Source organism: Anser brachyrhynchus (genome assembly GCF_964034855.1).
Source record: "Anser brachyrhynchus genome assembly, chromosome: 3".
In the NCBI taxonomy this organism is placed as follows: Eukaryota; Metazoa; Chordata; class Aves; order Anseriformes; family Anatidae; genus Anser; species Anser brachyrhynchus.
The window spans coordinates 107499682-107521751 of record NC_137696.1 but is presented as its reverse complement, the minus strand read 5'-3'; the positions used below and the strand labels follow the sequence as shown (position 1 = coordinate 107521751).

Genomic DNA, 22070 nt, shown 5'->3' with positions numbered 1-22070 from the left:
AAGGAAAATGATTCTCTCCCTCCACTCCGCTCTTTGAGACCCCACCTGGAGTACTAAATTCAGCTCTGGGGCCCCCAGCACAAGAATGCCATGGATATATGAGTCCAGAGGAGGACCATAAAGATGATCAAGGGGATAGAGCACCTCTCCTACAAAGACAGGCTGAGGGAGTTGGGGCTGTTCAGCATGGAGAAGAGAAGGTTCTGGGAAGAGCTTAGAGCAGCCTTCCAGTACCTAAAGGGGGACTACAGAAATGCTGAGGAGGGACCCTTTTCCAGGGAACGCAGTGGTAGGACAAGGAGTAATGGTTTTAAACAAATAGAGGAGATTTAGATTAGATATTTGGAAGAAATTCTTTTTTCTGAGGGTGGTGAGGCACTGGAGAAAGTTGCCCAGAGAAGCTGTGGATGCCCCATCCCTGGAGGTGTTTAAGGCCTGATCAGATGGGGCTTTGAGCAACCTAGTCTAGTGGAAGGTGTCTCTACCCATGCCAGGGGCATTGGAACTAGGTGATCTTTACAGTCCTTTCCAATCCAAAGCGTTCTATGATTCTACAAATTCCTGCTCCAGCTGGATGCATGTAAGTCTATGGGGCCTGATGGGACTCATGTCAGGGTACTCAGAGAGCAGGCTGTTTTCATCAGGAGACCTCCCTCAATTATTTTTCAACAGTCTTGGGAATCTGGAGAGGTTGCACTTGACTGGAAGCTGGCAAATGTGGTTCCAATTTTCAAGAAGGGCAAGAAAGAAGACCCTGGTAATTACAAGCCTGTCAGTCTCACTTCAGTGCCTGGTGAAATTATGGAGAAGATTATTCTGTGAGTTATTGAAAAACACCTGAAAGACAACACAGTCATTGGTCCCAGCCAACATGGGTTCATGAGGGTAAAGTTCTGTTTAACAAACTTAATCTCCTTTTATGACAAGGTCACCCATCTAGTTGACCAAGGGAAGCCAGTTGATGTAATCTTTTTGGGTTTCAGCAAATCTTTTCACACTGTTTCTCACAGTAAACTCCTGAACAAAATGTCCAGCATACAGCTAGACAAATACATAATATACATGATATGGGTCAGGCTCAAAGCGTTACAGTAAACGGGGTTACATCAGGCTCATGGCCAGTCACTGGTGGGGTTCCCCAAGGCTACATTTTACAGACGGTTAATGTCAATGTTTTCATGAATGAATTGGATGTAGGTCTAGAAGGTGTTTTGAATAAGTTTGCAGATGATACTACATTGGGAGGAGCTGCTGACTCTGTTGAGGTTGTGAGGGTGGAGAGGCCTTGCAGAGAGATCCTGACAAATAAGAGAGCTGGGCAATCTAATATGAAGTTTGACAGGAGCAAGTGCTGAATTCTGCACATGGGAAGGGGCAACCCTGGCTGTATGTATAGAATGGGGGAGGAGAGGCTGGAAATCAGTCCCATGGAAAGGGATCTGGGGGGGTGTTGGTCAAGAGCAAGTTCAATCTGAGTCAATAGTGTGCCCTGGCAGCCAGGAGGGCCAGCGTGTCCTGGGGTACATCAAGCACGGCATTGCTAGCCAGTTGAGGGAAGGGATTGTCTTGCTTTGCTCTGTGCTGTGCTGCTGTGGCCTCACCTTGAGTACTGTGTGCAGTTCTGGACATCACAATATGAGAAGGACATAAAATTATTAGAGAGAGTCCAAAGGAGGGTTATAAAGATGGTGAAGGGTCTGGAGGGGAAGATGAACGAAGAGTGGAATGAATTCGGTTTGTTCAACCCAGTGAAGAGGAGGCTGAGGGGAGGCCTCATGGTGACCTGCAGCTTCTTCATGAAGGGAGTGGAGGGGCAGGCGCTGAGCTCTGCTCTCTGGGGACAGCAACAGGACCCAAGGGAACGGCATGGAGCTGGGACAGGGGAGGGTCAGGCTGGGGGTTAGTGAAAGTTTCTTCAACAAGAGAGAGGGTGGTTGGGCACTGGGACAGGCTCCTTAGGGCAGTGGTCATGGCAGCAAGCCTGACAGAGTTGAAGAAGCACAATTGGACACATGGTCTGATTTTTGTATGGTCCTGTGCAGAACAAGGAGTTGGACTTGATGATCCTTGTGGATCCCTTCCAACACAGGATATTCTATGATTCTATTTGATCATTAGCTCTAACTTAAAAATGTAAATAGTGATATGTTTCAGAACATAACATGATCACCACTGGGAGATGTCTTCTGCATTTCTATACATCTCAAGCAGCCATCAGTTGATGAGTTAAGTCAGGAAGAAAACATTTTCTCTGAACTGAAAGAAGCCAAATGGATATGGCTTATTGGTCTAATTCATTACTGGCAAGTCCTACAATCAATGATTTCCCTTTGTTTCCAAAAAGGATCAGATTGAGCCACTGCTGGATATGGACTCAATTTAGAAATTTTACCAGAAACCCAAAAATCGGTCTCTTATCCTGTATATTCTTACTGGAAGAATGGAAGTAACTCACTTAACCAGCTGGAAATCTATTTTCCGGAATATAGCTTCACTTTCAGAATAGATTCATGATTTGCTTTAAAGACACAATCCATGGGGCTATGCAGGTTATAAAGGTACTGATACTACTAGTGGATATTTATCCAGTATAGATAGCATATTGAGAAGGTATTTCCCCAACAATCTCAAAAATACTACCTTGCCATGACTTGATCAAGTTGCTCTGAAAGTGACCTGTCTTGCTGTGGACATTTATTGGACCATATATGAATTGCTTATGGATTACAGTAACACTGTCAGATGTTTGAATGTTTTCTGATGTATAATAACTCTTTTCAGGCTGCTATACCTGAAATTAAATAAACATATAGATATAATGCATAAATGAAATGTAATATATAAAAAGACTTAACTTTCTTTCTCATAAATGCTACCCAGAAGACGAACAACTACTCAGTAACAGCCAGTAAAAACTACTTGGTCTGATAATACAAAAAGTGTGTTATCTCAAACAATGAAGACATATATTAAGTCTCCTGTGCTCATTAAAAGAACTGTTTGGATTTGGTTTTCTCTTATAGTGACTAACCCCTGCTTCTACTCCAGGGGCTTGCTTATTCTGCTTCTTCTGCAGAATAAATCAGAAGGCTTCAAGAGAGACCAATCTGCCTTGAGGGTTTCAAAACTTTTTAAACCTTCTGTAAAGTCCTTTTTAGTGGTCCTGTGATTGCCAAAAATGCAGTCTGAAGAGTCTTAATGAAATCAGGAAGTGAGAGTTGGAAAGAAATGAGGACAATGAAAGTAAGTCTCCATAGACCAAAACTAGGAAATTTAACTGAGAGTTTGAATGGAGAATGTGAAGCAAGACATCTGTCATTTCTCAGATGAAGGTGATATACACTGCAACCAATTATAGAAGACTTACAGGATTTCAGAGGAACTGAAGAGAATGAAATTCTAAATGATCTTCTTGTTGGCCTTTTCAGGCCTACAAACAAGAGAAGAAATAAAACCCAGAGATGAATGGTGGGCTACACAACTGGTGAAAAGATGAGGGTTTTGGCTCAGTACAGCAATATAAAAGGGGGTGTTCACACAGTATGGCCAATCTTTTCAGACAGGACTAATTGGAGCAGACAAGAAGGTGTAAAACTACTTTAAAAAAAAAAAGAATTGTGCCAAAGACAAATCCAGCAGAAACTCAAATTCACCATTTCACAACAAAATTGAACTGAGCCATGTCAAAGAGGAAAAGAGAACAGTAGTTTACTTGCCAAACCTGAGGGTTTGAAGACAAATCAGAAATAAATTCTTCATGATTTGGCACAATGGACATCATGAAGACCTACATAACAATATAAATAAAAGCGTCCCAATCCAGACCACAGGCCTGTCAACTCCAGTGCCATCTTTAACAGCAGTCAGCTAAGGATACTTTAAAAAAAAAGAATGTAAGATATAGATAAAGCTTACAATGTCTTTCCACAGCACACCTCCATAGTCTTGCAGTCAGTATTCCCAATGCAAATATTTAGCTTGACTTGATGAGAATAAACAGTATTTTTAAAGGATATAATGGTGTTACAGCATAGTAGTAATCTACTTTCAGGACACTTAACTTTTTAGAACCTGACAAGTGGAAACCAGAAAATTCTGAATATACCAGTAGACTATGGTACTGCTTTACACCACATAAAACTGAATTATCCGTGCCACTGAAGGTTGGTGGTTGGCTAGGAAACAGTGACAACAACCCAGTTACATCTGATATGAACAAACAGTGGATAATCTCAGATAGCATTTTATGAACTCATTTCACCCAGCATTAGCCACCTGAATGCTAGCTTTTTAGTCTAAGCTATTTTTCTAAGCTGCCTTGGTAGGCAATGGAGAAATAAACACCTCTCAGCAGCGATCCATCCCACTCATTGTAGGCAGGTATTTTAGTGACAAAGTGTATCTTTAAATCTTGGCATAATAAACGGGGAAAAAAAGGAGGAAACTGTTATTTATGCTGACTAGAAGTCAGAAAGGCTAGAAAATTTGTAAAGGAAGCTATAGGTAGTACAAAAAAAAAATCAAATCTAGAAAGGCAGTGGAAAAGTTTAAACCATTTTAAAGTACATTCCAAACAAAAGCAATGGAAATAGCATGGTCCATTCCTGGAAGGGGGTTTCCATTCAAAAGCACAGTTACACAAATAACTACACTTATAAAATACATACCTTGCCAGAGTTATGTTAAGAACCTGATACCCAGCTTGCTCATATCAGTGGTCCCTCTGACTCAACACTCTGATTACCACAGAGACAGCAGGAGGTGTAATACAGAGAGGTCATGCAACCCTGGCTACTACCTGCAGTCCACTGCAGATGAAGATGCTAAATCAGTCTCCCAGAAGCTTCAGTGAGTGCCTCCTAACTTGGATATGATGGACCTAGTGAACAGCAGGTCACCTTACTCACAGCTTTCATGATTCTGCAGACCTCAGTCGTATCCTCCTCAGACTCCTCCTTACAGCTGGAAGAGTCTCAACCTGTCCAGCTTCTCCTTACAAGGCAGTTCCTCCATCTTCACATTTCTGGTGCCCCTCTCTAACCTCCTGCGTAACAAGCCACACTTGTTACTTGAGATAGCGCATGTCAGGTTTTGATACAGAGCAAAATCAGCTACAAAGAAGAGCTTGCTGTTTTGTTATTGTTATCTTTTCTGATGATGAGCAGAGTTTGTTGGCTTTGGGACTGCTGCTAATGATTTGAAAGAGGTTCTTGAGTTTTAAGTGACAGTTCTTTTGTTTGGCATCATGTAATTATGGATTAAATTATGTATCCCTAAGGTCCCTATGCAATATATTTATTTACACTGAAGCCCATCTGCCATGTTCTTGTCCACTCAGCTTAGAACTGGTTTTCTCAAAATCCCACTGTGTTCTGATGGAACTGAAAGATAGTTTTGAATAAGATACCCACTTTGTGAATCCACAACTGTCAATGTCAGGACTTTTATATGGAATTCTGCCTGCAGCACTCCTTAGCGAGCAATAAATTCGTGTAAAAGTTGGCTCAGAAATGTGCGGAATTGATTGATTACATATTAATGAGCAATCAGTAATACTAAAATATAAATTAAGATATTATTACCACTCTTTAGAATTTGATTATACAAATGACTGAGCACTCTGGCTCCAATCCAGATAAATTAATGAGTCTTCTCTCATACTTAGAGGCTATGTCTGTACTAGTAAGCTAAATGCCTGGGACAGTTTCCTAGCACTGAGAAACAGGTGGCCAAGAATGGGACACTCCACGGTTGTAAATTGTCTTTTTCTTCAAACTAGGATAACCAGTTGCAAGCTGTTCACTGTGTTAGCTCCCAAAATGTGCCCAAGAATTATCTGAGAAAGTGTTAGCTGCCACAAGCCAAAATCACACCATGGACTGTGCTAACACTGCAGACGTAGAGAGAGTTGTGTTCCATGCCCAACACTATTGTGTGACTGTACTTAACATACCCATATAAACAAAGCATGATATATAAAGGCTGGAATGAAAATATTAAAATAATCTATTTTCAAACGGTTGTGGCTCTACAAGAAATTAAATATCTAAACACATTTTTAATGCGCTGCTCCTTTGATTATGGTTTCCAGCACTAAGTTCACCCTCTCCTTATTTTGATTGACATAAACAGAATCTATGCTACTCTGAGAATATTCACAGTATTGTATTGTTACTGAAATATCTGTTCAGAATTTGTAAACATGTAAGTTTTGGTCTCACAGATAGAATCAAATCTAAATCAAATAATTGACTTCACTCCCAACTTGGGAGTGTGCAGTCCAGCTATCAGAGCAAGTGGAAAAGTTATGTCCATTAACCTCACACCCCAAAACTTGCATTGCACTACACATTACTTTTGTCTGAATCAGCCATTTTACTTGATCCAGTGCTCTATGCTTTACATAAGGCTAACACAGTTTTAAATTCTGCTGACATGCTATGCATCATAATTGACCTATACAATTAATTATAAGCAATGAAGAAAGTAAGTGGAATTTAACCTTAATCAGTGCCCAAAGACATCAGGATGTCTGATGTCACCTGAAATATCAGGACACTTAGATTTATTTCAAGAAAGCAGCAGAAAGTTTTAATGGTTATCAATGTCTGAATTACTAAAATATGAAAATCTTATGAGGAAAGGATATGATGAAAACATTTGCGGAACTTTCTAATTTTGAGATGTTCACTTCAGGTCAAATATACCATAAGAAAAACATTTCTTATGTATGTTATTTATTCACTGATTAGTATACTCCTAATTTCAATGAAACTAAGCACATTTCCTTAGGATGAACTTGCCTAAACAAAACAAAGAAAGGGAAACAAACAAAAACAACAAAAAAATATGATTCGGATATTGAAAACTGACAACAAAAGTAGAAAACTCTCCAAACATTACAGAACAGTAATCTTTCCCTCATGTAAACCATCACTTACTCAAATAGCAGCAATATACAATGTAATGCAGCAGTTTCCATCCATAGAAGGAGCCAAATATTAGCCCAACAAGACAGCAATTATCAAATTTCAATAGAAATATGCTCAAAAACTACAGGAGGTCAAATGTGTTAACACAGTGACTGCAGTTTAACAGACTACTGCACAGAAACAGAGCTGCTGTATTCATCCATGTATGCTTCTAGAATGAGTCAAATGCAAAGTGAGGCAACGATTTTATCCCCCCTTCATTACTCGCCAAGCTATGTGTTAAGTACCTGGATCATGGATCTAAGCTTTCTACCAACTGAGATTTTAAAATGCTTGGCCAGGACTATAAAGGACATCAGTGATGTATGCCCATCAAGAGATCAAAAACAGAGCAAAAAAGCAAAGCCAATAGCAGGTCACAAATGGATATTAGATAATCTGCTCAGGAACAGTTGCTGAACTGGTTATTTTTGAGAACACTGTACTGCAATTTCTTACTATGCTAAGATATAGGTGTTTACTAAATATTCCAAGAACATACACACATCAAGTCAAATCTGGATGCAAAAAGGAAAGCAGAAAAAATATGTTGCTACAGAAGCAGTAAGGAACTTTGCCTGAAAGCACAGCCTGGAAAAATATTATATAGAATGCATTAATATTTAAGTTTCTTTCATCTCTTTTCTGTTTCAAGTACATTTTCTTGCAGTGAATTTTCACTTCAATGTTTCCTCATGCAGTTGCATCAGAATTTTTGACTTTTGGAGATATTAAAAAAAATGGAAAATTATCCTAATTATTAGAATTCATCAAGCTTTCCCTTTGACAATAATTTTCCAAGTAAATGCAACATTACAATATAAAATAATATAAATTAGATGTTACACCGTGCATTGGCTGATCATACAGCAGTACTTCCATTTCTCACCCAATTCAAAACATTTTGAATACATTGACGTACATCGATCATCAAGTCCAACTCCTGGGTCTACACAGGACTACCCCAAAATCAAACCATATTTTCAAGAGCAAATGTTTATTGAACTCCAGCAGGCTTGGTGCTGTGACCACTTCCCTAGGGAGCCTGCCCCAGTGCCCAACTACCCTCTCTCTTGTTGAAGAAACTTTCACTAACCCCCAGCCTGACCCTCCCCTGTCCCAGCTCCATGCCGTTCCCTCGGGTCCTGTTGCTGTCCCCAGAGAGCAGAGCTCAGCGCCTGCCCCTCCGCTCCCCTCGTGAGGGTGCTGCAGGCCGCCATGAGGCCTCCCCTCAGCCTGCTCTGCTCTGGGCTGAACAAACCGAGTGGTTTTATTTAGCCTGCAGAAGACAAGGGTAAGAGGGAGACCTAACTGCAATCTTCTGCAACCTACAGCAGTTTTGTAGAGAAGATGCAGCCTTCTCTTCTCAGAAATGCACAGCGAAAGGACAAGAGGCAATGATCACAAGATAAAAGCAGGAATTTTCAATTGGCCGTAAGGAAAATGTCTTTTAATGAGACTGGAGAGCAGGCCTATCAAAAATGTTGTGGAATCTCCATCCTTGGAGATTTTCAGAAGTCTACTGGACAAGACCCTGAGCAACCTGACCTAAATTTGAAGTCTGCCCTATTTTAAGCAGGAGATTGGACTAGATGACCTCCATATCACCTTTTAACCAAAATTATTCTGTAGTACTTTTACTTCTCTTCATGCTGCATTACCTTGTAGGAGCTGAAATTTTAGTTTCCAATATTTTTTATGAGAGTCGTCCTTGAAGGCTACATATTCATATGGGAAGTACACAGACTGAACATACACACCTCATGGGAGTTGTAAGTTTTTTAATGTGTTTTAGGGAATGAGCTCTATCCATAGATCTTGGTCCCAGGAGAAATTGCAAATATAAGGTTTCCGTAACTGCCCAAAAGAACTACGTAATGGATCATGCATCGTCATAAGGAAGTTACTACTGTGAATGCTTTGAAAAAAGGCTTGTAAATTAATTTTGGTAAAAACACCAACACTCTGATGACAGTAATGTCAAAAGTTTCAGTATTGAAATAAAAGGTTTTGACTACTCCTAATATGTTTTTTTTTTCAGAATATGCAACTCCTTAAAATATATATATATATATATATATGAAGGTCACATTTCCTCCCTGTTTCAGGAGGAAAACAAATGTAAATAGACAGAATTTCCTGTAAGACGGAAATGCTGTATTTCCCCCAGCTCTATAACTGAATACGATTGAGCACTATTCCTCTCAAGAGCTCCAAATATTTTTCAACTACAGTGCAAGTGATGTTAATACCATCTTTCCAAAAATACTACTGAACTGTGATCTAAGAAATGTGGAATCACTCATGGCCACCCCTGCCTATTAAGGCTTAATACCTTCCCACAGTGGTTTTAATTAAGGTATTGTGAGTGTTCACATTTACAAACAAAAAGAAACTACCTCATGATTTCTTCCCTCTGCTACAATATGAGGTTTGCATTTGCAGAAGGCATTATGATGTCTTTCTTTATTAAAGACCTTACTAAAAATCAAGAAAAAACATTTTTCCATTAACCTTTTGGACCAAAAACAATAGCTAGTTTACAAATGAGTGTGTACGGTACATGAAAACACCTAAAGATGGTTTAGTCATCCAGCAAAGGGAGAGAGAATTCTCATCAACGTTGCCTCAAAAGAAAAGGTAGTATTTGGTCAGTATTTACTTTCAAAACGTCTTTTCTCCTGGAGTTACCTTTTTCTCCTGGAGGCCCAACCCTGCCTGGACGACCTGGAGCACCTTTTTCCCCCTTTTCTCCAGCCTCCCCTGTTGACAAAAAATGAAATAAAAAGAAGAATCAAATTAAGCCAGAACTATTTTCAGTTGGTTTCAGTGACGAGTGCTATTATCCTCACTGAAAATACAAGCTTATTATAGCAAGGGGAAAAAATAAAAGCAGATGAAACCTGACTCAACAGCTTTGTTTCATGGACTTTTCTGCAATGGACGTAGAAACTGACAAAGCCAAAGTCAGTATGTTATCAAACCGTCCTGATTCTAGTTGTGTGGATGTTACTCATATCACCAAGCCCCCTCCAAAAACACCACCACAACACAATTTTTTTAAGCAGAAGCTTCAGAATCCGGCCTCAATGTAGCACATGTTCATGTTCATTCTGCCACCATGTTCACCAAACATTCTTGAGTTTCTACCAAATGTTGTCCCTTTTCAGCAAAACATGCTGGAGGACATGTTTGTCTCCAGTGAAAATGGCTTAACCATAACCTCAAATTACCAAAAAAAAAAAGTTTATTCCATGTACTGAGTAATGATGGATCTATAGGAAGTCATTGGTACATCTGTCATTTGCAGGATAATTTCTGAGGATTAAACAACAGTTACTTAATCTGTGTTCTCACATATACCATACCTTTTAATCTTTGTGGTCTGAACCATAGTGCATTGTACTTATAGTCACATGGCTCATGGTATGTGATATGTATTCAGCATACGTAAAACATGAGTTTCTATAAATGTGTCCCTCGCTTGTGTCTTTCATTGGATATTTGGAGATGCTTACATTGTTTTGCCCCCTACTGTTGTTTTTTGCCAGGGACATAAAATTAAAAATCTCTTGAACAAACAGAAGTTTAAAGAATGATTTTCAAAGTCACCTTTATTAAAAAGATGTATGTGAAGGAGAGGAAAGTTCTACGACTTCCACAGAAAATAAAATGTCAGAATCTGAAATCCATAGCTAATGCAACAGGCTTAATGCCCCAACTCTGTATTTCTGTAGAGAGTAAACATTAGCTGCTCTCCAGGAAGCCAAAGTAAGCACCGTAGCAGGAAGGTAAATGGTTATCATGTACCCCTCAAGCTCTCCAGCATAGCTGGAAGATGCACTTTAGAGAAGGATCATGTATAAACAAGCTGAAACATGGCATGTTTCAAATATGCAGCCTCCAGCCCTCTCTCCTTATTGTAGACATAGGGGGCTGTGAGCTGAACTCAGCCCTTCATCTGTTGTATTTTCCTTCTTCAGGCTACCAGCAAGATCCAGCCCATCTTCCCTGCCTTCAGACATGCAAAAATAGGCCATTCTCTGACCTTAATGAGGACAAACTTCACATAATCCCCAGTGGATAATATTGTTAGTACGAAACAGGCTATTATTTGGCACATTTGGGAACGTCACCTTTTTTTATTACCAGGTAACCAATAGTCTTTGTATGATTGTCTTTCCCCCCTCAGGGCTGGTTATGAGTTCTTTGCTTCCCAAAGATAAATCCTGACAATGACTTTTTCCCTGCTCTCTGGAGGCTCAGAGCAGGCTATTACAGCCTATTGCTTTACATGTTCTTCAGAGTGAAAGCTGTGCATTAGGGATCAATAAAATAGATCACTCCTGCTTCAGGCCATTACACTTGCCTGCATTTATTCCTATAATAAGATGACACTGCATTCCTTACTGTGGATGTTTAAGAAACTTTCCCTGGGAGGAGATTACCCCATTACAGGCCCTGCTACAGACCACTTTGCAGGTTTTGTTATCAGCTGTTTTAAGCAGCAAGACCTTGGCTAAAAGGGTCAGTGGCCAGTTCAGCTTTGCAGCATGTAAGTCCCTGTTTCTGTTATATGTACCCTGAGTACTGGGCAGGTGTCACAGACAAAAAAAAAATCCATCAAGGAATTAAATATATATATATATAAATATATATTATAAATATATATTGTGCATAATTAACGTATTTTTTACCTCTTTTTTCCTGAATTGGGAATAACAAACAAACAAACAAATAAATGAGCCTCAGGAAAGACACCTTTGCTCCCCTGGTCCCTTTCTGGTCTCCAGTCCCTGTGCTGTACATCACACCCCGTCCTTTCAGTGCAGGAGGAGTCTGTGCACTGTAATTCCTACTCAGTGGCTCCAGTTTAGCTTCCTCCACCAGTTGCAGTCCCTTTGCTGTACCTCCTTCTCAGACTCCTCTCCATCCTGCCCGGGTGGCTCTTTGTCCCAGTCCTGCTACATGAATGCACACCTCCTTCCTCGGTGTTCAGCAGTGGCTGAGGCAGGGTGAGATTGCCCAGCAGTGCTCCCCAGCGTTGACACGCCCCACATCCCCAAAAGAAATCAAGCTCTGGTACCAAACCGAGCTGCAGCAGGACCTGAATATCAGGCACAATCCTGACACTACTGCAGACTTTTTGTCCCGTCATCTCTGAGAGTAACACCTCATGATTCCGATGATATATCTTACTACTGATGTCAATTTGCCTTCTCATGTGAATTCTTTGGTACAGGATTTATCCCTGATTCTGTTTGCATCATGCTTACCTTGAGCTGTACCATCTACTGTAATAAAAATTGCATGCCAGATATTAACTCCATAAGCTATTAAGCATTCCTTGGCTGGTGATAACTTTCCTTCATTACTCATGTTCCCTGTGTAAGTAGAAGTATCAAGTATGGGTGTAAAAAAAAAAAAAAAAGAATATTGTTTTTATTTATGTAGCATCAATTTTTTTATGTATTGCATGCCATGGAGACTAAGATAATTCCTGCTTTAGATTCTGGAAGGGAGACAAAACAAGGTGGCGAAACAAGAAGTTAAGCCTTGAAAGATTTTTGTGTGTAATGTTTTTTCTTTACAGTAAGTTCAATCTCATGGACTTAACAAAAGAAATGGGAACTTAGGAAGAATATGAATGAGCAATATAGTGAGGCCTTGCCATCCATTTCTTCTTCACACAAAATGCACTTTTCCCATTATTAATATTGTTGGTTTTCTAAAACATGAATCATTCTGCTGTCTGGATTCTCAGAGACATGGTATTTTTCCCTCTCACATTTCATCTTTCTCCTTTATAAAGTTGAGGTTTAAAAAAAAAAACTGCATCCCAGACCTAAGCCGCTGACCTTAAACTCATTTGTGCCTTTTTTCTATTCTGGGTGTCTTCACTGGTTTTCTTCATCTTCCATTTCTACCTTCATTCTCATCTCATCCCCCTTCCGATAACCTTTTATTCTGTGGAGTCCTAATTGGCTTTGTGTTATTTTCTTCCCCCCCTTTTTTTTCTTTTCTGGTTTCCAGTCTCTGCTCAGTCTCATTCTTTGTGCCCTTCTTTCCTCTTTCCTCTTTTATCTCCTACTGTTCTTCTAAAATTTCTACATTTCACTCCCCTACCTTTGGGTACTTTTTCCTGGTGTATTTTTCCATCAGCCCCCACTCGGGCTCCACTCTCTGCACCACCTCTTAGGCCTAGCTCCCCCTTCTACTTTTACCTTTCACACATCCCATGGTCTCCCTCACTTCTTCCATGCGTTCCCACTACCCATTTTTCCCAAATCCCAACAGGCTCATGCCTGGCAGTGGGGAAGGGGTCTCTGTTCTTCCATCACTGGAGATCTTGCTCAGCAGAGGAGGAGCTGGGGTAGAATTAAGAGCCACAGTGAGCAAACCCCACATTGTGTGGGAGCCAAAATCTGGGCACACAGCCTCATACATGCTCAGTTTGAAGGCAGCCTTGGCCACTGAAATGAGTTGGAGTTGTGCCGGTGGGGGACAGCAGCTTCTCATTACCAATTCTCTGAGCCAGTCCCCCCGACAGCGTAGCTGGGGCAATGACAGCTTTTCAGAGACTTCACATTAACAGGGGCTGCGTCAGGCCATTTTGTGCTTCGCTGGATTTGTACATCAATCTCTCTCACTTTCACAATGTCTTTAACTCGTGAAGCGGAGTGAAATCATTAGCACATGATGGTTTTCAAGCTTCTTTACTGCTCCCTAGTTCAGATTTGCCTTCTGGCAAAGGGCCAAGATTATTATTGCTATGCCTATATGTTTAAAAAAAAACTGCTATATACAATAGTAATAATGGTCCTCTCATAACAATGGTAATTACAGGTGTTAATTTTGACTGATTAGACAAATAGGAAAACTAAGGCAAAGAAGTTATAAAGCCTGACTGTGACTGACACTGACTCCGAAATGAAAGATTATCATGATGCTCCAGTTCCCAGAGCTGAGGCCTGATCATTTGATGGATCTGTGTAACTTTACACAATGCATATTTACCTTGTGTTGTTCTCTGTGAGTTACATAAACAGCACTACCTTATGCCTATTCCACTGCAAATATATCAGAGTGAAACAACTTTACTCAAGTCTTAGTCAAACTCAGAAGATTTGGATGTAACAGGCAAGAGCTGTTCTTCCCAACTAGAACATTACCCTCCAGTAGAAATACCATAGCCTCCAAAATGTACATTACAGTTATTGAGTACAATAACGGGGCTGGGATTTCACACTGTAGTGGATGCTTTTGCTTTAAAATGCTAAATTCTTCCTAGATGCTAATTTCCTATCCAAGGTACTTTAGTACATGTTTTACTATGGAAAGATCAATAATTTATTATGCCATATTTTGGGGGCATAATTTGTGAAAATGGTGCTTTTCTCCATGGAAACTATAGAAATGCCAAAAGACTAACTTTAATTTTTTATTCCTGCTAAAAGGTACTTGGGCATTTAAAATCAATGGAAATTTAGCCCAAAGGAAGACAAGTTTAAGAGTAGAAAATACAGAATATTTCCCTTAGTACATAGCAAAATGGCAATGAAAACCTCTCCAGGTATAACATACGGCCTGATTTTACAGTATGTTTTTCTGTGCATGTGCACCAGTTGTGCGCATAAACACAGAGAAAACAACTAGGCAGGGTACCAGAGGAACAAACATTAAAGATCAGAAGCAAGTTTGGGAAACTTTAGCATACATTCTCTAAACCATGTTGATTTTAACAGATTTAAGTTCATCTTAAGGACCTTAAAACTCCATGTATAAGGAGGCTACAAACTGGACAAATAAGAAAGATACCTCCTTTGTCTCTGTAAGAAGCTGTCAGTGGTGCAAATTAGCCTGTTAGAAATAATGGATTAGTATTTGAATGATGGAGTAGACTTCCACATTACCTTTGAGGCCTGGGACAAGGATTTGAACAGAGCAGGAGTCCTCTGCAATATGTTGAGGATATCCAGACCTTAGCAGTGACAGGAAGGCAAGGCTAATTAGACTCACCAAGAAAACCAGATCTCTCTTCATAATGAGCACTTACAGGTCACTGACTCCTAAACAAAAGAATGAATAAACAGTTATAAGAATTCCAAAGACTTTCAGCAGTTTCTGAACACATGCAGCAGCCTACTACAAATACAATATATTTTTGTGTGCCATAACCCGCACAGCATGAGTGTGCAAGTCCTCCAAGCAGGTTGCATGTCCCACAAACATATGTAAAATATGTAGCAATGCATTCAGCAGTTTGTTTCAGTGCTAGACTAAGATAAAGCTCAGAGTAAATTTAATTAAGAAGGAGAAGATCAAGTAAAGACAATGACAGGCAACTCTGTTCTCTATTTTTCATTGTAGGCAGGGATCTGGAAGTATCAAAGGAGAAAATCTAGTATACGGACTTGCATTGAAAGATGTCAGTACTAAGCTGTCACTTAGAAAGAGTGCATAGTGCTCTAAAGAGGCAATTCAGTAGGTGATGAGACCAACCTAAAGGCCTGAAATTTCTCTTCCCATCTGCCTGAGCACTGAAATTGTGCCCAGAAAATTGTCTGACACAATAGCCCTCTTGTAACTCAGCAAGAGTGGGAGGGAGATAATATTTCACTACATCATGCAATGAAGTTACATCAGAGCCTTCAATAAATCCTGAAAAGATTCACCCCTGAAACATACCCTCATCTAAGCTTACAAGTAAAATGACTTGCCTGATATTAGGCTGTGAAAAGATCTCTTGAAAACAACAGTACAGAAATGGAATTTGTGTGAAAAGACCATGAAAAGCTGATATTTAGGAGGTCTACAGAAATACCCTTTGACAAAAGCGTTATTTATGTACTTCTGATGTTTTTCCAGTCCCTCTTTCACCAAGGTTTTGTACTGCACAAACAAGCTAGAAGTTGTATCAGGGTTTCAAGACAAAGTATCCATGGATCAGTTTTTATAGCCCTGACAGAGCTGTGGGCATTTTACATCTAGAACAGGATTGGCCTGTATTACTCTCCACTTTCTTTTTTCCTTCAAATAGTAGGGTTAGATAAGGGTATGGGTAGGAACAGTACACAGGGCTGTACATCCCAGCATGCTGGGGTCTAGGAGGGTGGATCTGTTATTTTGAGGGTGGCCTGAAGGAATAAGTGCCCTTCAGCAGCAACGGGAGAACAAGGAGCTTCAGGGTGAGAGGGAGCTGTTGAAGCAAATATCAAAACATAAGGGATGGAGCAAGAGGAAGGCAAGCTGCCTTCCATGTGCAGCAAAATACCATTTTGCCTATTCTATTCCTTGCTCTGATTTTAAATTCCACCATCCCCTCTATAATGTTTCATGGATGTCTCAGCAGCAATGGTAAGTAAATGAATTTGGAGCTGGGGGAATAAGTTAGTCCCCTGAATTGCTGTCCATTTTGTATTTCCATTATCCTCTAGGAGATAACACAACTGGACCACAGCAAAGGAGTCACCTGGGAACAGATTTCATCTCCCTCCTCACATGGGGAGGGCATAGCATGAATTACAGGGTAGGTTGCTCTCCCTCACAATGCTCTCACCACACCATTTGATATGGACCACCCCTGCCCTTCAGCACAGAGGTAACAACGCACCCTGAAATTCTTGGCTACTGGTCACCCAGATCTGGGCACAGCAGAGTATGCTGTGAGCCCCTTGTGACCCAAGTCTTCACCAGCTTTCCCTCCAAGAGAGCAAGGTGCAAGAGGGGAATCAGGCCTGAAAAAGACAGGATGTATGCACATACCTGGGAAGAGTTCGTGGGTCAAGAGACCCAGGAGAATGTGCCCCTCAAAAAAAAAAAAATCCAGTAAGCTGCAGTGTAACAATTTTATTTGTAAGGCCTCTGCTTCAGTTTTATATTAGCTTTTAGTCTAGTAGACTATAAAACAGGCAATCTTACAAGAGATGTATTTTGTACCCTCACAACATTCCTGCCAGATTGCTAAATACTAATGCCATTTACAAAAGTCTCTTCTCATAGCTTAAGGTGTTACAGTGTAGGCTCTGGAGGGACAACACTCACACATATGCAGATGTTTATGGTATTTCTTTCCCCTCCAAGAGTGCTCAGCTCCCAAAATTTTGCTTATGCTGCCATAAGTAAGATGACTGCAGCCCATGCATACGTATCTGAATCAGCTTTAAAATACCTAGCTCAGGTATTGCTAGGAGCACACAAACCCACAGAAGTACAAACCTCAGCATGGGCTGCTCAAATATTTAGGCCACATTAAGTTTTGTCACAACTGCAGCAATATCACTTGCGGCTTCCCAAGACCACAAGCAAAATTGGATTTTTCTACCCCAAGGATGAGGAACCAGAGCTGAAGGAGAAGGTATATAATAAAGATAGACCTGAGAAAACAAATAGCAGAAGGGAGGAAAAAAAAGAAATAAAAGATAATGGAAATATCGATATTGGATACAGAACTTCTAGTGCCATGGAGAAGCAGTAACCAGCCCAGTTCTCCATGGCTCTGACAGACAAAACCAGCAGGAAAATATTTGCTGTGCTGCTGTTTTCTGCTGTCATAGAGGTTGCCTTCTTTGCCCACCTACAAAGCCAGCCCTGACTGCCAGAAACCAGGTCAGGCCACCGGTCACCTGATGGCTCTTTGCTAAGGTTAGGCAAACCACTGCCCACATCGTATCGCTGTGATAGCACTCTTCTCCCAAATGCCTTCATGTGCATATTGAATTACTTCAAACACGTTAGGTTTGAATCCAGCCACATTTCCCCAAGAGGAGATCCCAACCCACAGGTAGAAGGCACTATATCTTAGTGAACTTGACAGCTTAGAGGGGCTCACAATATCCACAGTGGATGGTCCTGGCTCTATTTGACATGTCCATGATTCACAAGACAGCAAGTGAAAGAGAGATACACAAAATATAGCCAAGAGGAAATGTTAAGAAAGGTAGAGTTGGTAGAATAGACTCCTTCCAACACCTCAACATGTGTTTATCAGCAGGAGCCACCTCTGAGGGATGGGCAATGGGACCATCCTGGACCAATAGCTGGAAGGGATCTTCAAAGATCAAGTCCCACTGCCCGACCTCTTCATGGCTAACTTTAACTTTTTATATTTGGAGACCAGAACTGTACACAATAATCAAGTTGAGGCCACACCAATGCTAAATACAGTGGGAGAATCACCTCTTTAGACCAGCTGTCTACACTGCGTTTAATGTACCCCAAAATGCGGTTTGTCCTCTTGGCTGCCAGGGCACACTGCTGGCTCCTGTTGAGCCTGCTGTCAACCAACACCCCAAGGTCCCTTTCTGGGTGTTTCTCGAGATCTTCCCTTCAATGTCTGGTAGGGCTAGACTTAGTGAGGGCTTCAGCATTTAAATGTCAATGCTGGAAGACTTGAAAGTGAGGGGGGCTGTGCAAGAAGAGGCTTTGCAATGCCGAGTTAGGGACCACCACTCCTTACAGGGGAAGGCATGGAGTTGTCACTGCCTCAGCCAGCCAGGAGTATTGGCAGCAACTCATGGCTAGAAGTCTCCTTCCAACACCTGAACATAGGTATTTATCAGCAGGGGCCACCTTCGAGGGTGGGCAATGGGACCACCCTGTACCATAACCATATTGCAGAAACAGAGGACGTGGGTCCAGCCTCAGCCCACAGCTACAGCCCCACAGCCCAAGAGCATGGCTGGTGGCCAGCCTGCAGGACATCCCACCTTTCCCTGAAGCTGAGGCACTTTGGGAGCCAGAAGAAGATCAGACAAAGGCTTTCAAACCAAGCAGTTCAGGTACTCAGCTGAAAGCCTGAAAATCTGTGCAGTTTCAGCACGAGCACCAGCAGCCAGGTGATAAGGATTCTTGAGAGATGAGTAGGAGAGGGGAATGAAACGGCCTGAGATAGAAGGAATTGAAATTAGGAGGGTGCTCCAGTCTCTGCATCAGTGGATATAAAAGCAGCACCACCTCAGCCAGTTACATTTTATGGGGCTTCAAACGTACCCAGACTACAACTGAAAGATCAAAGCCTCGGGGTATGTTAAATATTCATCTGCCTTTGCAAACTCCTACGCAGCTCAGGCATGAGACAGGCATCGAGCAGCAGAGAACTGGCAGGGCTGCTTGGTGGTTCTGCTCAGCAGCCAAAAACAAAGGCTTTTCTCATCACATGAAACATCCCATTCACCATCCCCTGCTGCTGCTCCTACAGAGTTTACAAACCCCATAGATGCCAGGGATGCACCTCACACTCCCTCATGATAGTCCGACTCACACCGAAAATGGACTGTCACAGCACAACCTCGAGGGAACCATTTTAGAAAACAGCTCCTTGGTTTTGGGCAGGCCACAACACCCGGGCCCCATGTGAACACTCAGGAAATTACCTCGGTCTGAAAAGAGTCAGTAGCACAGGAAATCTCCGAAGAGGCTGCAGATTAAACACTTTTATAGAGTCGGCAGCTGCAGTAAAGGGACAAATTAGTACTAGAAATCAAGCCAGAAACACTGTGGATAACACTTTTTCCACCTTTTCCTTTCCTGCTTTAAGAAGAAACCTTCTCTTCCACAGTTAAAATGGCCTTATGTAGTTGAAATAAAAGTTTGATCTCTGTATGTACTACAGAAGTACCTTTCATTTTAAAGTCCTAGAAAATGCCTTGCCTTTCTACCTTATCTTCAAGTCCTTTCAGACCCAGACTCATAAAGCCATTTAGTAAATTAAAGCCCACTGAAAGTAGTCCTCAGAAAAGGGTGCCAGTGTGTTTTTCAAACACCATCTCAGTCCTTGTTTTGGGGATTTCTTCAGCATTGGAATAACCAATATCAGGAAGAAACCCAGCACTTGTAGAAGTATGAACACTTTCACACACACTATCATTGAATGGTTTGGGTTGGAAGGGACCTTAAAGATCACCCAGTTCCAACCCCCCTGCCATGGGCAGGGACACCTCCCACCAGACCAGGTTGCTCAAAGCCCCATCCAGCCTGGCCTTGAACACTCCCAGGGATGGGGCACCCACAATTTCTCTATGCGTGGGTTGAGTCAAATTTACAGAATCTATAATGGTGGTCATTAAATCAGAGCAAGTGGAAAGCTTTGAAAAAAAAGAGGAGGAGGAGGAACAGGAAGCATTTACATGATTTTCCATTAAAAAAAATAAGTTAGTAACACACCTTTAAGAACAATAATTTCATAACAACTTTGGAGACATGGCAGCTTTGGGGAATCTGCCTGGGTTACTGAGAGATGAGATTTATGGAACCGGATTTCAAGTTCTTTCAAATCCTTGAGAGAGCACTGGGGAACACCTGAGGCAGAGCACACCAGAGGCTTGCTAGAAACAATTCTGGGGCCAGCCAGGACAGCTGGAACTGGGTACTCCTTGAACCACCCTGCTGTGGATGGAAAGCTTCAACACCACTTCAGCAAGCAAAAGGCTCAAGTGTGAGGACCCTGCAAATGCCAGCAGCTGCTCTACAAGGGCCAGTGGCTTACTGAACTTGGTTAGTTTGGACGTAGAAGCAGCAACACAGGTATTCTGCCTAGCTAAATCCAAGTCACTGAAAAATGCAGAAGGAAAATGATGCTCACTGGCATTAATGCTCAGCTGGTCAACAACAGAGACTATAGTCCTCTATAATCCTACACAATTCTTCTTTGATTTGTTTTTATTTTACCGACTTATTTTCTCTTGAGTTATAGGAAATAAAATTTAAAAAACAATTATGCTCCGTTCTCAGGGATCTGAGCTGAGTTATCTGCATCCTGAGTTGACTATATGTCCTGCTACAGACAGACATGCAAATCTGCAGAAGCAGCCCGTGGCTAGAAGCAATACAACGACACTTGAGGGATGATTTTGAGTCAGTGCTACAGTTTAATTGACAGCTTTCAGCAGTTTTCACTTCCCTGACTTCCCAAGTCTGTTTCACCCACCTCCTGACACCTCCCAGACCTAGCTGGCAGCCTGTGCATCCTCAAACATCCAAACAGGCATCCCCACAAAGCAATGCCATTGAGATGGCAAGCTGACACACACCTTGCGCTGTTTCAACCACTTTGAACAAATAAAAGACAGATTAAAAAATAATTTAATAAAGTTATCTGCCAGGACTACAAAGGTAACAACAGAGGTAGGTTTTTGGGAGAAGCAGGAGGCGGCAGAACTGACAAGCCTCGAGCCACGTGCATGCAGGCTGCTTTCCAGCACTTAGCCCGAAGGCTATGTATCATCCCCTGGAGAGGATGTCTTTCACCCTGGAGATGAAACCTGTGCCACTGACCTTTTCTTTCTCCATTACAGCCTCGCTGATAACCCTAACCTACAGATGTTTTGTGTAGCAATGTTCTTACTTTATCTAAGTGTTCTCTCATTTGTCCTCCCAGCTCCCCCATGCATTACCTTGGGTAATCAAGAGTTCACTCTTTAGCCAAAATACAAAATCAGAATCAGTGGTAATGTTGTTTAAATGCTAAAATGATCATCCACTGTTTAACTTTAAAGCCCTGCAATGCTGCAAAGTGTTGATTTAAAGGTTAAAGCAATGAGCTTGAAAGAAGAAAAAATACCTAAATGTTAATGCTGTAGGATTGTGGAAACGGGGATCATAACTGCTGTGGTTACAAAGTCTCTGTGAAACCTATGGAGCATGGAGTGGCATAAAGCAGTAACAAATTTCAGGTACTGATGATGCTGAAGAACAGCAAGGTTTGCTGCAGAGGACAAAAGAGTGAGTCTAAGCTGACAAAAAGCTAACATTACCTAAAAGTCTAACTGATGGGAAGTCATCGGTTACTCCCTAAAGTGCACTTAATTCTGGCTCAATAGAGCTATTTCCTCAGCCAATGTTTGTGAGGTGTAAGGGACTATTAGTTCTGACTGCACCATGTAGGTGCCCTTGTCACATGTAGGAATAGTTGCCTCACTTTTCATTGAGAATAATGTTTTTAAAAGTTGTGAGACAAATTTGTTCCTGATGTAGTTCTGCTGAAGTCAACGAGTTTATGGCAGAATTGACTTACCATCATCTGTGCTGAAAATATAAAATCAGGGCTTCAGCAAGGGTGAGAGAAAGACTGGTGCCGGGAGGCAAATACCTTTTCAAAAC

General features: G+C 41.4%; 1 protein-coding gene across 3 annotated transcripts in view; it reads right to left on the bottom strand.

The window, feature by feature from the left end:
- COLEC11 (collectin subfamily member 11) overlaps positions 1–22070 on the bottom strand; it is a 42068-nt gene that overhangs the window by 7462 nt on the left and 12536 nt on the right. For all 3 annotated transcript variants that reach the window (XM_080587773.1, XM_080587772.1, XM_080587774.1), the window contains exons 2-3: positions 14885–15040; positions 9663–9734 (exon numbers count right to left, since the gene is read on the bottom strand). In XM_080587773.1, coding sequence (XP_080443899.1) covers positions 9663–9734; positions 14885–15014 — 202 coding nt within the window. In that variant the 5' untranslated portion in view covers positions 15015–15040. The remainder of the gene's footprint in view (positions 1–9662; positions 9735–14884; positions 15041–22070) is intronic.